The following is an 18,172-nucleotide window of genomic DNA, read 5'->3' as shown; positions in this document are numbered from 1 at the left end:
ATCTAGCTTGATTAAATTAACCCGGAAAATGCAATCAAGCCAAGGGGAAAGAGAAAGCAACGTAAATCTGCTGGACTATAGGGTATGCGATAAGCCAAAGATGTCATGGAAATGGAGCGATTTCTGCTAGGCCCTCTGCTTTTCCTGTCTAGTGAAAGGTGTGCGCAGGAAAATTGCTGACAATTCACAAAAACCAAAAATTTCGGGAGGGGAGCGTGCGGGCGGAGTGGAGCGGAGCGGAGGCGTTCATTTCGGGAAAATTCAATACAAAAACGCGGAAAGCAAAAGAAAAACAAAAACTGCAAAAATAACAACAACAAAATAAAGAGTGACAGACAGAGAGCAAAGAAATATCTGTCGAAAGCAAGAAAGGCAAAAGCAAAAGCAGCTGTGTTTCGTGTACCTGTGCACAGTCCATGTGTGTGCGTGCGTGTTCGCGTTCGTGTGCGAGAGCAGCAGAAGATCAGCAGAAGAGCACCGAAGAATCAACAACAAAAGAGTCGGCGAGAGGTTGTCTCCCCATCTCTGTCCCTCCTTCGAGGACTTCCTCTCTTTTCTTCCTTCGAGGATAGGATCCTCTGCCGACAGCATTATAATGCCTACAACAGCATCCCTACAAACCGAAACGACTACTTCCAGAGGCCGGCTTTTAAGCAACAAATATAAAAGCAACCAACACTAGTCAACATAAAATCACACCAAACAACTCCTCGACCACAAAAAAGGGAAAACATATCCGTCAAAACACACACAAAACAAACCAGGAATAAAATAACTATATCCTAAGTAAATTAGAAAGAAATCCAACTGAATTTTAAGTAAAATCAATTAAAAAATGGATTGGATAATCAATGATGAGATGGGCCTGACGGTCGGCCATGTGGTGGGCTGGGCCGCCGCCTCAGCGATGGTCATTGGCGGCGTTATACCGTATGTACCGCAGTACATAGAGATCAAGAAGACACAGGATGCGGAGGGCTTCTCATTGTACGTCTGCCTGGCCTTGCTGATAGCGAATTCGCTGAGAATACTATTTTGGTGAGTGAAAATCAAAGAAATCTCTATGGAGATCCTAAGTGCAGCACAGCATACACCCCATTTTTATCTGCTTAAGCTTTTCTCCAGTGCAACTAAACTCTCATCTTTTTGCACCTATGTATTCCAAAAGGTTGTATGACTAATCCGCCATATTCTTTAAGCACCCCATATCTGTGCCGTCTTATCTTGGGCGGGGGCAATACAAAACGCTTCGCTTATCGTCTGGAATGCTCTCATGGTTGTTCCATAACTGACATTTTATAGCCAGCCGAATCGAATGGCATAAGATATGGCGAATTATGATGTTAATTATTCGCTAATGGAACTTAAAATTCTACAGAATATCATTAAACATTCTCTAACACTGTAGTAGTAGACATTCAATCCGCTTACTTGGATGAAAGACACTTATGAAGAACTTAATCCAATGAGCCTTAGTGAGTGGTTTCTTTTTGTAAATAGAGCTTGCACTATCATCAGATAAAACCTTTATATTACATTTTCCGATCGGTTTTAGCTTCACCCCAACATCTTCTCGCAATGCACAAAATATTTAAAATTTCCTATAAAACCGCCAAACGGGAAATACCCCAACAATGCATATATTTATCTTCTTTAAGAGTTGATTCATCGCTCGGATACACAAAGGCAAGAAATATATAAATCAAAATTAATAACACAAATTGTTAATTCAATTTGAATGAGTGTGCAAAATAGCATTCCAAATGTCGCAATGCCCCACGACACGAACCAATGAACCAAAAGATGCCTGCCCCATTGAAACCAGTTGAAACCGCCTTTTAGGTGAAAGAATACGTACTTATTAAATTCTGATTGATTATGTTTTTAAAGACACTTCATTATGTAAATCGCACTCGATTTTACGTTTTTTAAGGCTATCAAGTGATTGCCTTTGACTGCGACTGCGACGGCGACCAGGGTCAACCAGTTTTGCTAAGCTGATTTCTGTTGCTGTTGCTGGTGCTGTTTATCTACCTCCCCCTTGGAAAACCGCATCAATTATTAGTAGTGGTAGTTGTCTAAGGCCTGCTCTGACTACTTCCTCACGTCACTCGCGGCTCAACAATCTATAAATTATTGAAAAGAAAAGTAAAAAATGTATTGTACAAAAGCAACTGGTGTCCCTCGTGGACGACGACGTCAATTTGTCTGGTGCCTGCCTCTTGTGGCAATCAATAAATTAATTATTTAGCTAGAAAACTGTTGCCCCCGGCAAGTACTTCAAATGAATCAGCTGTTCGGCATTCTGCAACGCACCAATGCCACCAAAGCCGCAGCGAATAATGTTGGTTGTAGTAGGTATTGTTACATATTTGTACCCTGTAATCGGGTGGGGGTATGATGTTCCTTACATGACACTGTAGGGAACGACGATTGTTTAGGCTCAACCTACCATCTTCTTGGAAATACCAAGATGATCTAGTACATATTACCCCAATTTTTACCAATGTTTCGCAGCCTATTTATCAGTTTAAATACCTGAAATGTTGTGTTATTCTTAATTATAGGGATATAGAGTATATATTTTGTAGATTACTATATGTAACTACTGTCTATCTATCTACCAAAAATCCTCTAGAAATGCGAAAAAGATAGTGCTCAGAACTCTTGGGTGTTTTCTTGCTTTTAAATTCCCTCCTCACAATTCCAAGTGCGGGGTATCCCATAGTTGGTATATAGCCTACAGTTGTAACGTTTTACTTGTTTTATATATAGAGCGAAACGTTTGTATATATATATATGTTTGTACGTTTATGTAGGATACGTTGAGGGGAGGCGGCGGTTTTTTTTTGTCACGCGATTGCATTAGCCGCCCAGAGCGACATGAATTTCTCTAGCGTTCTATACGGCGGAGGGAGCAGAGTGGGAGCAAAGTTTAGTAACTTTTTTAAAACCCCTCTCTAGAATAATAGTGTAGTGAAAAATAGATATACCCGTTGATTGCACTTGTACTCGCATGAGTATGGGGGAAGTGCTTTCAGCAATTAAGCATTTCCTTCATTTTTCTATTTTTCCTTACCGACTCGAAATAATTATCATTAGTTCCACCCACGCGGACAGACAGATAGATTTCTAAGCCTCTGTGCTAAAATTTAACTGGCAGTTTATTGAAAATACAAAACAAAACACGAACCCCAAAGCACTTTAACTATTTTCAGCAACAACAAATTGCCGGAATAACTATTCGCCTCGAATGGCAATTGCAATTAATTATTAAATGTGCAAAGAAATATGTATAAATTATAAAGCACATACTATATTATATGTACATACGAGGCTATTACAGGCGGGCATACAGTGGGGAATACTTACCAACAAAAGATACACTTACAGATCAAGATACAGATAGGTTAGGTTAGGTTAGGTTGACCCGGACAGCCCTCAGAGGGGGCCCCACATAGGCCAGTATCGCCCTTAGTTGTCCGGATAGGGATACAGATAAGAACAAAGTGATTCTCAGAACTTCTCGTGAGCGTATGACACATTCAAAGTCTTGCATATTTAACAATGATTTATTCCACAAATTTCCATTTTCTGATTTCATTTGTATTTGTGGTTGATATTTATTGTAGTAGCAACAACCATATGTTTCGACCAACAATAACTCGTTGGAATCTAGTATTTCAACGGGTGGATAGATGAGCTCATTGCCTGAAAACTTATAAACACTTATTCATAATTTTGAGTGCTGGAAAATAGTGAGCGAATATGTTTTTCCGGCAAACGCTTCAGACGATAAGGTTCGGAGAACGGAAGAGTATGAAGTCTCAAGTGGTAACTGAAGATAACTCTGCTCTTAACTGTGATTGAATTATTCACAAAAAAAAAGTTACGTGTTGTATCAATGGGTAGAATAAGTGTTGAGAATGGCACTAGGAATACCTTGTTTTCTGTTCTTCTTACCATTTATATCTTTCTATCAAGAACATACAGCCATAGTGTTGGTACATTTATCTACCAAATAGCTTTTATTCATTATATTCTAGCTTCTTACCACAAAAATCTATCCACCTTTCATCACATAACCCAAATACCCAGAATTTTCAAAGAAGTTAATCACAAAACTACGCAAAAAGTAGGCGTTGTTTCTCGTTTCTGACCCATTCATATTGTGTATACACTCGAATATACTATATAGCTTATATAAATATTTGCCCACAGGTGGAATCAGATTTCCAAAAAGGTTCCCAAAAAACGTATGACTCAATCGCTTTGGATCGGGCGGTCCAGTCCGTCTCCGGTCAGTGGGCCGTGACAGAAACACTACGAAAAACTGAATAATAATTTACACATACGAATATGCAATATACATATATAGTACGGATATAGACATCTGTATATCTGTTTGGGTTGTCAGTCATTTCTATATTTGTAACTTTTCATTCCAACAATTGCTCAAATATTTACACAATTTGTCGGCAGTTCAAGGGACAGGGAGAGGGATAGGGAGGCACTTTGACTGCCACTTAACACTTAACAAATTATCCACAAAAATTAAGGCCCTCACACCCGTTGACTGTAATTAAAATTGTACGACTACTCGTTAAGTTTGCAATACATATATGTACCATTTTCTATATATTACGCTTAAATTGTTACAAAACTTTGTGCCAGGCATATTAAGTATTTTCGTATTTTGCCAACTTTCCATTTTACAACTTCATTTTGAGTACACTTTTCGCTTTTGCTGTCGGGAGGGGAAAAAGTGAAGGGTTAGGGCGAGAGAGAACTTTTGGGCTGAGGCCGTGCCGGTGGGTCATTGAACCTAATATTTTCAGGCTCACAAAAAGTTGAAGCAATCATCCGTAGGAAACGTAATAGCCTGATGGAAACCCGGGCTTCACTAATGGGATTCTTGAGTTTTCAAGTTTTGCGGGAAGTGCTGTTGTTCTTACAAGTTATAATTATCAAAGTTTCGCTTTGATTTATGAAATATGAAATGCATCTGTGTTGGGAACTCTTTCTGAATTCTGTAGATGAAATTAATGGATTCTTATAGAGCCAACGATGGCAAGCTACTAAAGGAAGACTTTAGCTACATATAAGTGAATCTATACTAAAACATTTAAGAAACTTTTATCAAATACGAATCAATTCGAAAAGGAACTCGAATGAATTTCGATTGAATTTGTGCTCTCATGTGATACAAATTTCAAATTTCGCTTCCGCATTCGTCTCTTAAAAGACTCTGTCTTTCGAGCATGCCTCTTCCTCAGTTTCATTTGAAATGATTCATTCTCTCAAATATTGAATGCATTCTATAAATTGCCGAAAAACGATATACACTGCGTGTACTGTAACCTATAAGAGTTTACGAATATTTACCTCAACCATTGCACAACACAACACACTTTGGCAAACACTTCTCAACACTCAAGTTCTTATCAAATCTGTAAAATATTTCGTAAAAGAAACACATGATGTTTGTTAATTATTTTGAAACGGATGGAGTATTTCTGGTGATGTATTTCCTCTAATGATAAGTCCTGTACCTCTATAGCACCACATCTACTGTGGGTATTGTAGGGTGTATTGTGTACTGCCATTGTCCATATCAGTGTAATGACACTTCTCCATGCAATCTAGTTTGCTGATATCGCTCCTCATTCTCATTCCACTTTATGATGTTTGTGTTCGTGGAAGAGCTTGTTCTTATCGGCCGTAAAGTTCCCTATAGAACAATTGAGGGACTGTGGATGGATGTCTGAGGGGAAAGATAACTCACAAGTCGCGCCATCAGTATCGCTTAGGCGGTGTCTACTCCAAAGTCAATTAATTTATTTGCGTAAAAACTTATCAAATCATACGTAATACAGCTATATGCCTGCAAAAATAATAGAGTTTTAATAGAGCCCATATGATATGATTGAATATCTTTGAATGTCTCATGAATTTCGTTGCGTTTTGGTTCCAATCTTATCTGAACTTCCCCGGTTTCATTCACAATTATTTATATCAGCTTCTGGCCCACTTTCATTCTGGATTTATTTATTATTAAAATGTACACTTACCGGAACGACAGTACCGAAAAGAAAATCTATTCCAGAAGCTAACGAACTTTGTTTATCGTTCTTTTTGGCTGAAGGTCAAGGCTGATGTGGTGGGTGGATGGGTGTTAGAGTATAAGAGAGAGGCTTATTCCAATTAAGTTTTTCTCCTGAAAATATTGCTGACCAACAGACCGACCCACCGACCGACCGACCTTGTGTATACGGCCCATAAATGTTTACGGTTTTTGGTCTCCCTCTGATGATGAATGTTGTTCGAATGCTTGCAAAATAAATTAATATGCAGGTTGAAGATATCTAAAGTGAAAGATTTATACACTAAGGTTTTGATTTTGAATAGGTAAAAACGGTAGAGTATTTAATAGATACAATTTATTATTTAGAGTTGATGATACTCTGCCACAAACTGTTATACTGGTATCTTTACGCGTTTGCTATAAACAAATGTTTTAAATAAAATAATAACAATAACATACGATTGTTAGAAAATGAAATAAATGGAGACAGACATGCAGACATATTGAAAAAATAACCCCGATGGGGGTTAATGAACAAAGGTTCATCCAACCATCAAAATCAATGAATTTCCTAAACACTGATACGACATAGACGTACATGGATGATTAAAGCAAACTCTCACTCTGAGATGAAATTTAATATTCCGTAGGTTTACGCCTTACGCCGCCGCACACAAAGATGATAATCTCTCAGTCCATTCCCGGGCACTACTTTGTGGGACAAAAATCTATTCTAATTGAGAAATTGAAATCTTTGTCTGTTGGCTTCGTGCAAACATTTGCGTCAGCCAACGTCTACGAACACATTTCGCATGCAAAGAAGCCACATGCCACATGGAAACATGGAAGAGGGGCCAACCACAGTGATTGTCCATTCACCATTCCGCCATCAGACCCCGGAGCCCAGACCTGGCCGTAAACACTGCGCCCCCAGTGTCGATGGATGTCCAACCGATGGATTGACGGCATTTGCTGTGCACTGCGTTGTTTAGACTTTTCGATTAGTTGGGTTTCGTAGTTGTTCTGTTTCTGTTTCTTGTTTTATGCGATGGCTAGCAAATTACAAATCTGTTGAGACCTTAAAATCGTTAAAAACAAAGCCAAGTAATCGCAGAAGAGCAACGCCACAACGTGACCTTAAGAGGGTTCGAAAGGGGTCCCCCGAAGGGACCTGGTTTTGGTTTGGCATTAAAATTCAATTAGAGCAATGTCTCGGGCATAAGGAACCACACAAAAACGGCAGATTAAAATTGCGGAGTGTGTTTTGTCGCCGCTCTCTCGATTTTAATTTTGTGGCTGTCCTTTCCACACCTGTGACACAACTTTAGGGGATTGTCCCACTCAGCACGAAACATGGCGTGAAGGCACTGCTTTTCCACTGCTTTTCCTTTTTAATTACGCAAACATCTTCAAAGAAGAAAGAGAGAGGAGAGGGAAGTACAGCGAGGAGTGGGAGATAAGAGTGTTCCCCGAACTGACCTCCAACGATCGCCACACCCTGGCTATCGCGCTATCAGTCGGGTGGCACTCGCATTAAAAGCAACAAAAAATACTTTGGCCTCCAATGAAAGGCGATTGAGATAATGCCAATCGGCTTAAGGCACAGAACGAGAGCCGCCGCAAGTAATACTCGCTTCTAATGGCTGCTCGAAAAACTATGTAATTTCGATGATAACCCCAAGGGTCACACATCAGTCACTCGTGCAACCAGAACCAAACGGAAACTGATAATTGGCTCAATTAAATAGGGAGTTTAGATGAGCTCATAATACGTATAGTATGGGGAGAATATATGGGGAGAGTATATTCTATATTTTCAAACATTTCCCATACAAATAATTTCAAAAGTATATTTGCTCGTAAAGTATTATGTATGACTGTTTGTCTGCTTTTAAATATGTTAGTTGTTATACAGGCTAATAAATGACTTTACAGCCTGTAAAATGCTTAGACAAAATATAGTTATACTAAGGAATATTTTGGAAAACGAGAACGCTTCAAACCAGATAACAAACAGGGATTTTCCATCAGTGAAAGACCTGTTTTTCTTTCCCCTAATGTTTGTATAGCAGTTGTATGATATCTTAGTATAACAGTTTCAAATTAATGTGCTTGTTTCCAAAGTATGTATAACAGAAGTATAAGCAGCATATTTTATTACTATTATTATTATTAACTCACCTTTAATCCTTTAAAAATCTTCCACAAACTCCAACAATTCATGGAACGAACCAATTTTGGCATTTGAGGCTTGGTGGCATCTGTGAACAGCTTGTCCCTCACCTCAATCCCCACAGCTGACTGCCTTTTACCCCAAAAACAACTTGACTTTGAAAAACGTTCAATCTCCAAACAATTCGTCCAAAGTAAGAAAAACTCTCAATAAAAAGTTGAAAACGCATTATCACGCTTCAGACCCCCGCGTAGTATAACAGCTGTGCACGCCACAACGGCATTGGCCCACAATGTACATACATATGTATTTTGGCAAGCCTTTAAGAGGAGAGGCATGACTTGGCAGGGCCTTTGTTAAGCATGGGAGGAATGGAATCAAGTGAATACCCAAAGTTGCAGCTACTTTGTATGGCATTGCGGTAGGTCTAAGCTAGGCGAATCGAAACGAAACGGAAATTCAAATCAGGAAACGACCAACTGTATCTTACTGAACTCTTGCCGAATTCTATCTTCTATCTGCATGGGCATAAATATTCCGATATAGCTCCGTTCATATCTGGCATCGAGTTGGTAATGAATTTCCTGCTCATATGCAAATCACATTGTATCGCCTGCCCTTCTGCGAGTATATTTCTGCCATATATGTATATATATTTGGCCTCCTCTTAATTTTCTTCTTTTTGCTACTCTTTTATATGACTTGCTCTCTGTTTGCTCTCTTCCGCTATCGCTTCTGGCTTTTGGGGTCTCTTTTCTGGAGGCGTACATTGAAGTGTCTCCGCACACGCTCGCACACTTCATGGTGTTGGTGTTGGTGTTGGTGTTGGTGTTGGTGTTGTTGCCACGCCACGCATTCATAGAGGGGGTCGTCGCACATCTGCATATGTATTGTTTGCTTTTTGGTTGTGGTTTTTATGGGCTTAGCGCCACATGTGGGTGTGTGGGTGTGTGGGTGGATGCCGGTCTTGTCGTATTAATTTTCATTGAGCAAATCAAATGATGAAATAAAATGTTGATTTTATTATTTTTGCTGAGGTGGCTCTTTTTGGGGAGTGTTTTGTATAACAGAATCTATTTTGATAAATGAATACAAATTGTGAATGTATAACTGATTGTAGGACAATTTCGTACTTGTATAACAGCTTTGAATATAATTTAGATAAATATAAATAAATCTTGAACTTATGATTTTAGTCTTGTCTAACAGTTTTGAATTTCTCTTTTGATATAATGATAAACTATGATCACATTTCTGTTGTTTGAGTTAGAAATATGCTTCTGTGTAACAGTTTTTATAACTGTGATAATATTACTTTAGTGTCAGCTTCGTATCACAGTTAATTTACCTTGATTAAGCGATAAGATTACGATTTATTACAGATAATTTAGCTTATACCTATGTATGTCAATGCATAAAATTTTAGATTACTCAGTATAACAGATTATAACAGATTTTGTATGACAGTCTCTGGTTTTCTTGAGCAGAGCGAATATGTATTCGTATTCTGCAAAAAGTTGCCATATAACGAATTCCGCTTGACTTGTATAACAGTTTTATTATCGATTGAAAGTGTGCCCACAACTCTGCTTCTTACAGCACAACAGTTAGCTAATTTATGCAAAATCCGTGCTAAAACTTAACACAGTTTCGATTCACAGTTCATTGGCGATTGTCAGCCCCATCTGTGCTCCAGTTCGGCATCGTTTTATCCTTAGGAAGGTCATTCGAGCGGCTTAGCGACAGCGAGAACAACTAAATCCATCAGATCGACCCAGTTTATGGGGGGGAGGGGGAAAGCTGGCCGCCCCACAATCAACATCGGCACAGCAGTCCGTCTATTTATTCATCCATTCAGACTCTGGCGCCTCAATGGGCAATGGGAAATTATGCTATGGTTTTTTTTCCCCTTTATGCCGGTTACTTACAGCCGGCACGGCACGGCAGCTCATCAGGCGACTTGTTTACACAATTCTCATGCGAGGAGAGGACCACACAAAAGTAGACACAAAAGTGTTCCGACTAGTTCCGAAATAAGCGGAACATACACGAGTACGCGGCTTGAGTGCAGGACTTATCGTACGAGCACTTGAGGAGGACTTGTGTCCATGGCAAGAGTGCGCCTTGGCGGCAGTTAAAATCCAAATGAAATTTGTGTTGAGCGCAAATGTGTTAACCTTGGGTGTAACACATGGCATAAACACACACACCCACTCTCCTAACCCTGGAAATGGCATACACCACACATGTTTTAACCAAGAGAAACCTCTACCTCTGCAGTCTATACACTCTACCCCATAGACCGGACCCCACAGCGCTCAGACAAAAGCCACACACTTGGTTAAACATTGCGTTGAAGGCGACACAAAATTTTAATTATGTCTACAGAGAGACCAAGCAGTAGCAGGAGGAGGAGGGGGGAAGGGGGGTACTGACCCGGAAAGAATAGAGCCAACAAATTTGTACAACAGTTAACAAATTGGTAGTGTAGTGCCCAGAGCCCGGAGCCCAGAACCACCTAATTCTATCAATAAAACTTTCATCAAGCTTAAGTGACATTTTTCGGAAAAGCCTCCCACTTTTCTATTTAGTTAAATCGTTGCTGCTATTTGAACAAATTGCCATTGAAAATGAGCCTGAATGCCAGGTGGAGGAAGAGGGGGAAACGAGTAGGTAGGTGGGAAATTGTTGTTTGCATTATGGTGCCTCGCGGGGCTCGTGCACGTATACAATTTTATCGATTTTGTACGACATATTTTACACGTTGAAGCGTGCAAAATGTTAAGCGTGTTTGGGGGGAGAAAGCAGGGGCGGGTGCAGTGCAGTGCAGAGGGTCGGGTCGGGTCGGGGTCGGTCGTGGACGGTGTGTTTTTGCCAATTTAAAAGACAAAAGCCAAACTTTTCCCCTTCATGGAGAGTCGAGAGTGCAGAACGGAGGGTGGGCTTAAAGCAGGGAGCTGGAGCTGGAGCTAAAGTCAAGTGCCGACCGACTAGTACAAATTGAAATGTTTGCATAGGGAATGTTAACATTGCAGCAAATTACAGCTATTATACAAACACAACGGAATACGTACTTTCGCATGGTGGAGAAAAAAAGAAAGTATGCGGGGAAGTACACAATTATGCAAAGAATTTATGAGTTTTTTGTAAAATGTTATGTTGTACTTCAAAGCCAGAGACCTCTGTAGCCTCGTACGAAGGAAAGCACTTTGATAGCATCTTAATAGATTAATTAGAAGTCCACCTCTGCATCATTCATGCTGTGGAGTGCGTCTTCAGCATGTTGTTTGGCTTCTGACTGGATTCTAAAGGCTAAGAATATCCCGAATACCCCGAATACGTTGTTACTCAGAACAACGATAACTATACCTACTAAATGGCCCTAATCTGCTGTAATACATTCATCTGTAGCCATGCTTTTATGCTTATTCAATTGTACAACCAATTTAATCATTTTGCATGTCATTTAAACACATTTTGTGATGTTGATGATGATTCAGCTGTAGCGTCATGGAATGTGAATGGCAATGGCTGGATGGATGGGAGTGCCTTTGGCTTTGGCTTTGGCTTTGGCTTTCGCTGTGGCTGTGGCTACGGCACAACTTGTAATTCAATTTCCCTGCCAAAGGCGTAAACATGCCATTTCCCCCCATGCCCCATGCCCAATGGAATGGATGGCTGTCCGTCTGCTTCATTTGCCGTCGCTATCTGGCAATCGGAAGTAACGCGGAAATGTATGCTATCTGCTGAATACGATTGCCAGTGACAGTGACAGTGACAGCTGTGGCTGCTTTCAGTATAGCACAATATATAACCCCCACACACAAGTCCAACAAATTGTCGCATTTGCTTTTAATAACTATTCTCTGAGGTCATTCACGGACCTCTATCCAAATAACATCCAAACAATATCCAAACAAATCCCAACAAATCTGTAGGCTTCCACGCGGACTACACTGTTTGTGGTATGTGTTTGTTCGGCTTTTGTTTGGTCCTTTGCCAAATGCTCAACACGTTCTACGTTGCAGATTGGGTGGCTCTCTGCTGTCCGAGCTCTGTACCCTTTTTTGCGGCCACTTGGCATCTGTCAGATTTATGACAGACTCGCTTGACACAACGGCCTTTGAAATGCCCCCACTCTGCTGAGTTAAATATACACTTTAATGTTCTCTTAGGTCCCATAATCGATTTTGTTCATGAGTAGATTATTTTGCTCTGGTTTCAGGGTACATCAATCACTTGTTGGTGGTGGTGGGACCCACCTAAAGCACCTGTCAATTAGTACTTAACATGAGCATACACTGTGCAGCATAGTTTGGGCATGACAGAGTCTAGTAAATGCTTTTTGAATTTCGCGGAGAGTCCAACAACAAGAAATACCCTTATATGCCACGTCATGCACACAACATGTACTTTGTTTTATGATTCTCGTGAATTCTCTTACGTAAACCTGGAAGCAGGAAAATCTGGCAGTTTTGCTTCGCTTATGAATGTTGGCGAACAAAGTCTTGTGTAACCTGAACTCCCGGCAAATCATACCTTGAGTGCAATCAACGTCAATTTTAAAACCATACCATATTAACCCTTGGCCTTTCATTTTACAGGTTCTCCAGCCGCTACGAGCTTCCATTGCTGGTGCAGAGCGTTGTCATGAATGTCACCATGTTCCTAATGATCCATCTGTGCGTGAAGGTGAAGCGAGTCGGTGCCAATAACCGGGAGCATGCACTGCGAGGTGGGTCCCACAGAGTCCATAGATGGAGAACCATAGATGCGATAACTTTCTTCCCTTTTTGCTTTCTTTCCTTTGCAGGTGATGAACTGCATTTGCCCAAAGTGATGACAGATGCGGATGCGAGTGTCAGCGCATCTACCAGTGCGGCTGGCGGCCTCAAGCGAGCCCGTTCCAGGCATTACTTGAACGGTGAGTCAATTGCAGCAGCGCTTCCAAAGAGCTGCCAATTGAAAAGTTTTCACACAATTGACGGGCAAATTTCCGGCCGTCTTCAATGCTGGTGTCACGCTTGGGGGGCACGAAGCACTGTCAGGCAGAGCTACGTTGGAAAGGCCATTAAGGAAGAAACTGCAGAGAAGCCCAACCTTGTTTCTATTTTTATCATAATTTATCTTTATGAACCTTTACTTTACGTTTTCTCTCCGTCATTACTCGTGATTCGTATCTGTAAATAGAAAATAAGACCAAGAAAACTGGGTTAACAGAAGGAGATCTGGAGGTCTGGGGAGTAGGTTGATCAATGGACAACCCACCCACACATAATACATACATACATACATACATAAATACATACAGCCATACATCTATAGACACGAGCTAATTATATTGGCACGCCTTGGGCTTCTCTTCTTTGTTGAACGTTCCTTCTGTTGTACGCTATCGTAAATTGTGGCGCCTAAAAGCAGGAAAAAGATAATGAAAATTGATTTCCAACTGGAATTGCTACTCGCTCTACCCTTCGCTCAGCGCAGCGCAGCGCAGCTGGCCATCGTCTGACATTGAGCGATTTATAGAGCATTAAACTGGTTGGGTCATGACCTTTTCCATATAAAATCAATCTGTATAAAAGTACAAAAATGCAACAAGTTGGGTTTTTTTGTTCTATAAAACAAAAGGGTTGTTTTTTGGATTTTGGGTATAGTTTAGTGTGGTATAACAGTTAGTATAAGAGGTTTCAAAGGTTTCTTAAAGTCTTACAACATATTCTGGAAGGGTCACGTAGAATTTGTATGCGTAAGTCAGTTTGTATAACAGATTTGAAAAGTATAACAGTTTTTGAAATAAAGTTAAGCACTTGTCCAACCATCTCTCATTTTTGGTCTGTAGAAATATGTATATAGAAATGTAAGGATCTCTTTTAAACAGTTTTCATCAGTCTTTGTGTAACAGTAGATAACTTTAATAGGGATACAATAGTTTGTATAACAGTACTATGAGAGTACAAATAATACAACACTCATACTTTAAATTCTTTGAAATTCCTAGAAATGCTCTTTAATATATATATAAAATTTATATATAACACCTTTAAATGTTCAATTGCAGATTTAGACCTGAAATTCTTTTGGAACTGGACAGACTTTCAATCGTACCTGGACTTTATGCTGTTCGTGTGGGCCCTGGGCGCCGTCATTACATTTGTAATGCTATCTGTTCACTGGTTCATGGAGTCCATGGGCTTTGTGGCCGTCTTTACAGAGGCCATGCTGGGTAAGTCCATCGACCAGCCAGTCGACACACAATCGTTGTGCTGATTTGTTCTGTTTGTTCTGTTGATTTCTCTGTGCAGGAGCGCCGCAATTTCTGCGCAACTTTAAGAATAAATCAACATATGGAATGAGCATACACATGGTGATCATGTGGACGCTCGGTGATATGTTTAAGACTGGTTATTTTATTGTTAGGAAAGCACCATCGCAATTCTGGATCTGTGGCATGCTGCAGGTAAATATTAATCGAACTGCTTCCATCTACAATATAAAGGATTTGTCATTTCGTTTGGTCTTTGCAGGTCAGCTTGGATATAGCCATATTGTCACAGGTCTGGTTTTATCGCAAGAATTCCAAGCCGCGCGACTTGCGGCGCGGCGATTAGCAGTTTGCCCCCGAAGAACAACCACAGCACCACGACCTGCACATATCCCATTCCGAGGAGCATCAGCTCTCCCTGCCCGTCACCCATAGTAGCAGCGGGGACGATCACCTACTCACCGCCCGTGCCGATGACGAGCATTTCAAGGTGCTCGACTTTGGCCAGTGCCACGATAATCGTGCCTTCCAATACCACAACAACAACAAGCTGCTGCCACGACCCGGCGGCAGTGGCAAGAGCAAGGACGACAGCAGCATAGCCGCCGCCCTGGAGGTGGTAATCGTTCATTCAACGACCAATGCCGGCAAGGATGTCCGCGTGATTGGCGGCCACGAGCCGAGTCTGCACAGTAGCTGTTGTCGTCACGGCCATGCGGCCAGGAAGCGTCACAATGCCACACAGACGACCGCCAACGCCGCCGCCACCACCAGCACAGCGCCGGAGGGGCAGCTGGAGGGCAGCTGCTGTTGTGTTATCACCACGCATCATCACCACTGCCACTGCAGCAGCCATCGTCGGCATCAGCACAACAGCCATCGTAGTCATCATTGTCAGCCACATCATTCGCACCATCATCATCATCATCACGGCCATCGCCATTGCAATCACAATCATAATCACAATCACAATGATTTTAGAGGCGGCGGGACAAAGAGACGAGCACTGCTACGTCAGCAACGACACCGTCATCATCAGCAGCAGCAGCAGAATAATCCGATTCATCGACAGTCCGCCAAGCAGAGTCCGCGCTTAGAGAACCAATCCAAGCTTCCAGTCAATAACAAGTCTTCCCTGGACTCGAGCGATGAGGTGATGCATCATCAGGCCATTGCCATTGAGATCGATGCCGCAACCATGACCGAAGGCGACGAGGATGAGGAGGAGAACAACAGCAGCACCGCCACCTCCAACTTCCCCTATAAGGTAGCCAGCGAGGGTGTCATTCCCATTATAATGGCTCCCCTTCGAGAGCAGACGCGCCACCGTCGTCGAGGGTCTCTGAACTCCAATACCACCATTGATACCGATGAGCTCTCCCACGATGAAGATGATGTCGAGGATGACGGCGACGATGATGATGATGATGATGATGTAAGGATAGGTCAAGAACATCTGCCTGAAGATGAGGCACAGTTGCAGCCACCGATAAACACGGCCAGCTCCAGCAGCACCACCCGAGCGACTCCTGCATCGGCGCCCGCACGCAACGAGTGTGTGCGGATCAAGAGGAAACGTTTCATGCCCGAAGCTGGCCAGGATTGCTGCAGCAGCTGCTCCAGCTGCAGTTGTGATCGCGGACAGTCGAGTTCCTGCAGCAGTCTTGATGAGGATATCAATGCCCACGAGATGACGGTCGCCGTGGAGTGCCATCAGTGCAACCAGCAGGCAGGAGTAAGCAGGCGAAGCAGCTTCTGCTCTTGCCACACTACAAGCTGCTGCTGCGGCTCCTGTTCCCAGGAGGAGGCGGTCTATGCGGGCGATGACGACGACGACGATGATGAGACCACAGGCCAGAGGGAGAGCTTCTGCACGGCTGCCGATCACACCATTATGAGCACACCCACACAGGATGGAGAGGAGCCACACAGCAGTACCCTCACGCCGCTGAGCACGCAGAGATCCTCCCTTCTAGATCTGGCAGAGCACACGATGCGTAGTGATGGCGCACCCGGTACACAGACAGATGCGGATGCCTCCTCGCTCAGCCAGTCGGCCGAATACTTCTCGCTCTCCTCCAATGCGGGTCCACTCCAAAGTCTATCAAAGGATACCGACAAGAAGGAGCAGCAGCAGTCACCAGAGCCACAGCTCCAGACACCGCCACCGCCGCCAGGGTGCAAACACTCGAGAAAGCATAGTCGAGGTCATCAGAAACGCAGCTCCTCGCCGCTGGACAGCCAGTTATGACGAAGTGTCTCGCTGGTCGCTTGGCCAGCCATCGATGTGAATGCGTTACTGCAGCAGACCATACGGAAGTCCGCCGTGCTGCAGGAGACGCCCGTACGAAGGAAGCCGCCCAAAGCCACAGCCCATGGCACCACCACTGTCCAGGGAAAGCCACTAGCTGGAGCCCCAGGCAGCAATGACAGCTCCACAGCCACGCTGACGCCCAGCATCATTACGATCCAGGCCAAGTATTCCGGACCGGGACCAGGATCTGGAGCGGGATCGGGATCTGGACTGGTGAATGCTGTGACCAGCATTTGTGGCAGCAATGGCTGCAGCACTACCACCTATACCACCATTTCGGCGGGTGGTGGCTCCTCAAAACGCAAGTACTCGCCAGTGCCGGCCACAGATGCCTTCCAGTGCGATGCACTGCAGCGGAGCTCGACCGAGATCATCTTATAACTCATACATACCTCTAAGCTCCCCTGTTAACTAGCTCTTATACAGTACAGTACCGCTGTATAACAGTTGTTGGGATCAGGGGCAGGGCAAATCATTTACTAGGGATTCATGTGCAAAGAAACCAATTTCGTGGATATATTCGTTCCCAAAAGCTGTTCAATTTGTTGTTATTCGGGGGTGCCCAAATTCAATTTACAATTAAATTAATTCATAAACAAAATGCAATGTACATTTCTTTTGTGTTAGATACGTCGGAAAAACTGTTTTAGTCTATACATAAACTATAGTTTCTATGTGAATTTAATAGGTTTCAGCTGGAGGGGAAGGAAGGGACCAACAAGCCAACAAGCTATCCAACATTTTCGCAGGAAAAATATCCAACATATCCACTCATTGACCGACTTCCGGGCCTTGCCATACCTTCTTCCCCCAGCTCGGGCCTCTCGTACCGTACCTTGTTTAAATCATCATTTGATAGTTAATTCATTTAATAGCCTCGTAAGATTGTATGATTTCTAGAATTTGTATAAGCTAAAATCAACCTTTAATCTCGATATTATAGGTACATTAAAGAACATTAGTTTTATAATTTCCTAGCAGAATTTATTACAATTTATCTTAGTTAAGATCCTGAAACGAAAATAAAACGAAACAACACCAAAAACACACACAAAATTATAATTTGCTTTTTTATTTGATTATTTTTAACTCGATTTAGAGCAATTATATATCCGATTAGCCTATCAGCCTATTAGCACCTTACTATATAAAGTTTATAGAGTGTTATATGCTATTCTATTAATAGAGACGAGACGACGTAACGCAGCCAAATATCTTCCTTGCAATATTGAGATTCCGTTGAAAACGTAACACACAATTTAAATATGAAAATCAAATTTATTTCTAAGCCTCATTAAACTGTATTCAAAGTGCTTGAGAATATTTAAGAAATAT

The 18,172-nt window shown here is 42.1% G+C and overlaps 1 protein-coding gene across 1 annotated transcript; it reads left to right on the top strand.

Annotated features, from left to right (window-relative positions):
- The first annotated feature begins 285 nt into the window (after window positions 1-285).
- Window positions 286-17,893, top strand: LOC113565627. The gene is given in 6 exon segments (XM_026988149.1): window positions 286-1,038; window positions 12,863-12,993; window positions 13,072-13,182; window positions 14,320-14,484; window positions 14,564-14,718; window positions 14,786-17,893. Coding segments are annotated over 6 exon segments (3,198 nt in total). The 5' UTR covers window positions 286-835; the 3' UTR covers window positions 17,219-17,893.
- The last annotated feature ends 279 nt before the right edge of the window (window positions 17,894-18,172 follow it).

The sequence above is a fragment of the Drosophila persimilis genome, unplaced genomic scaffold (genome assembly GCF_003286085.1).
Source record: "Drosophila persimilis strain 14011-0111.01,24,50 unplaced genomic scaffold, DperRS2 tig00000191-arrow-pilon, whole genome shotgun sequence".
Classification (NCBI taxonomy): domain Eukaryota; kingdom Metazoa; phylum Arthropoda; class Insecta; order Diptera; family Drosophilidae; genus Drosophila; species Drosophila persimilis.
Note: the sequence above shows the minus strand (reverse complement) of the source record. Positions and strands in the feature narration are given on the sequence as shown.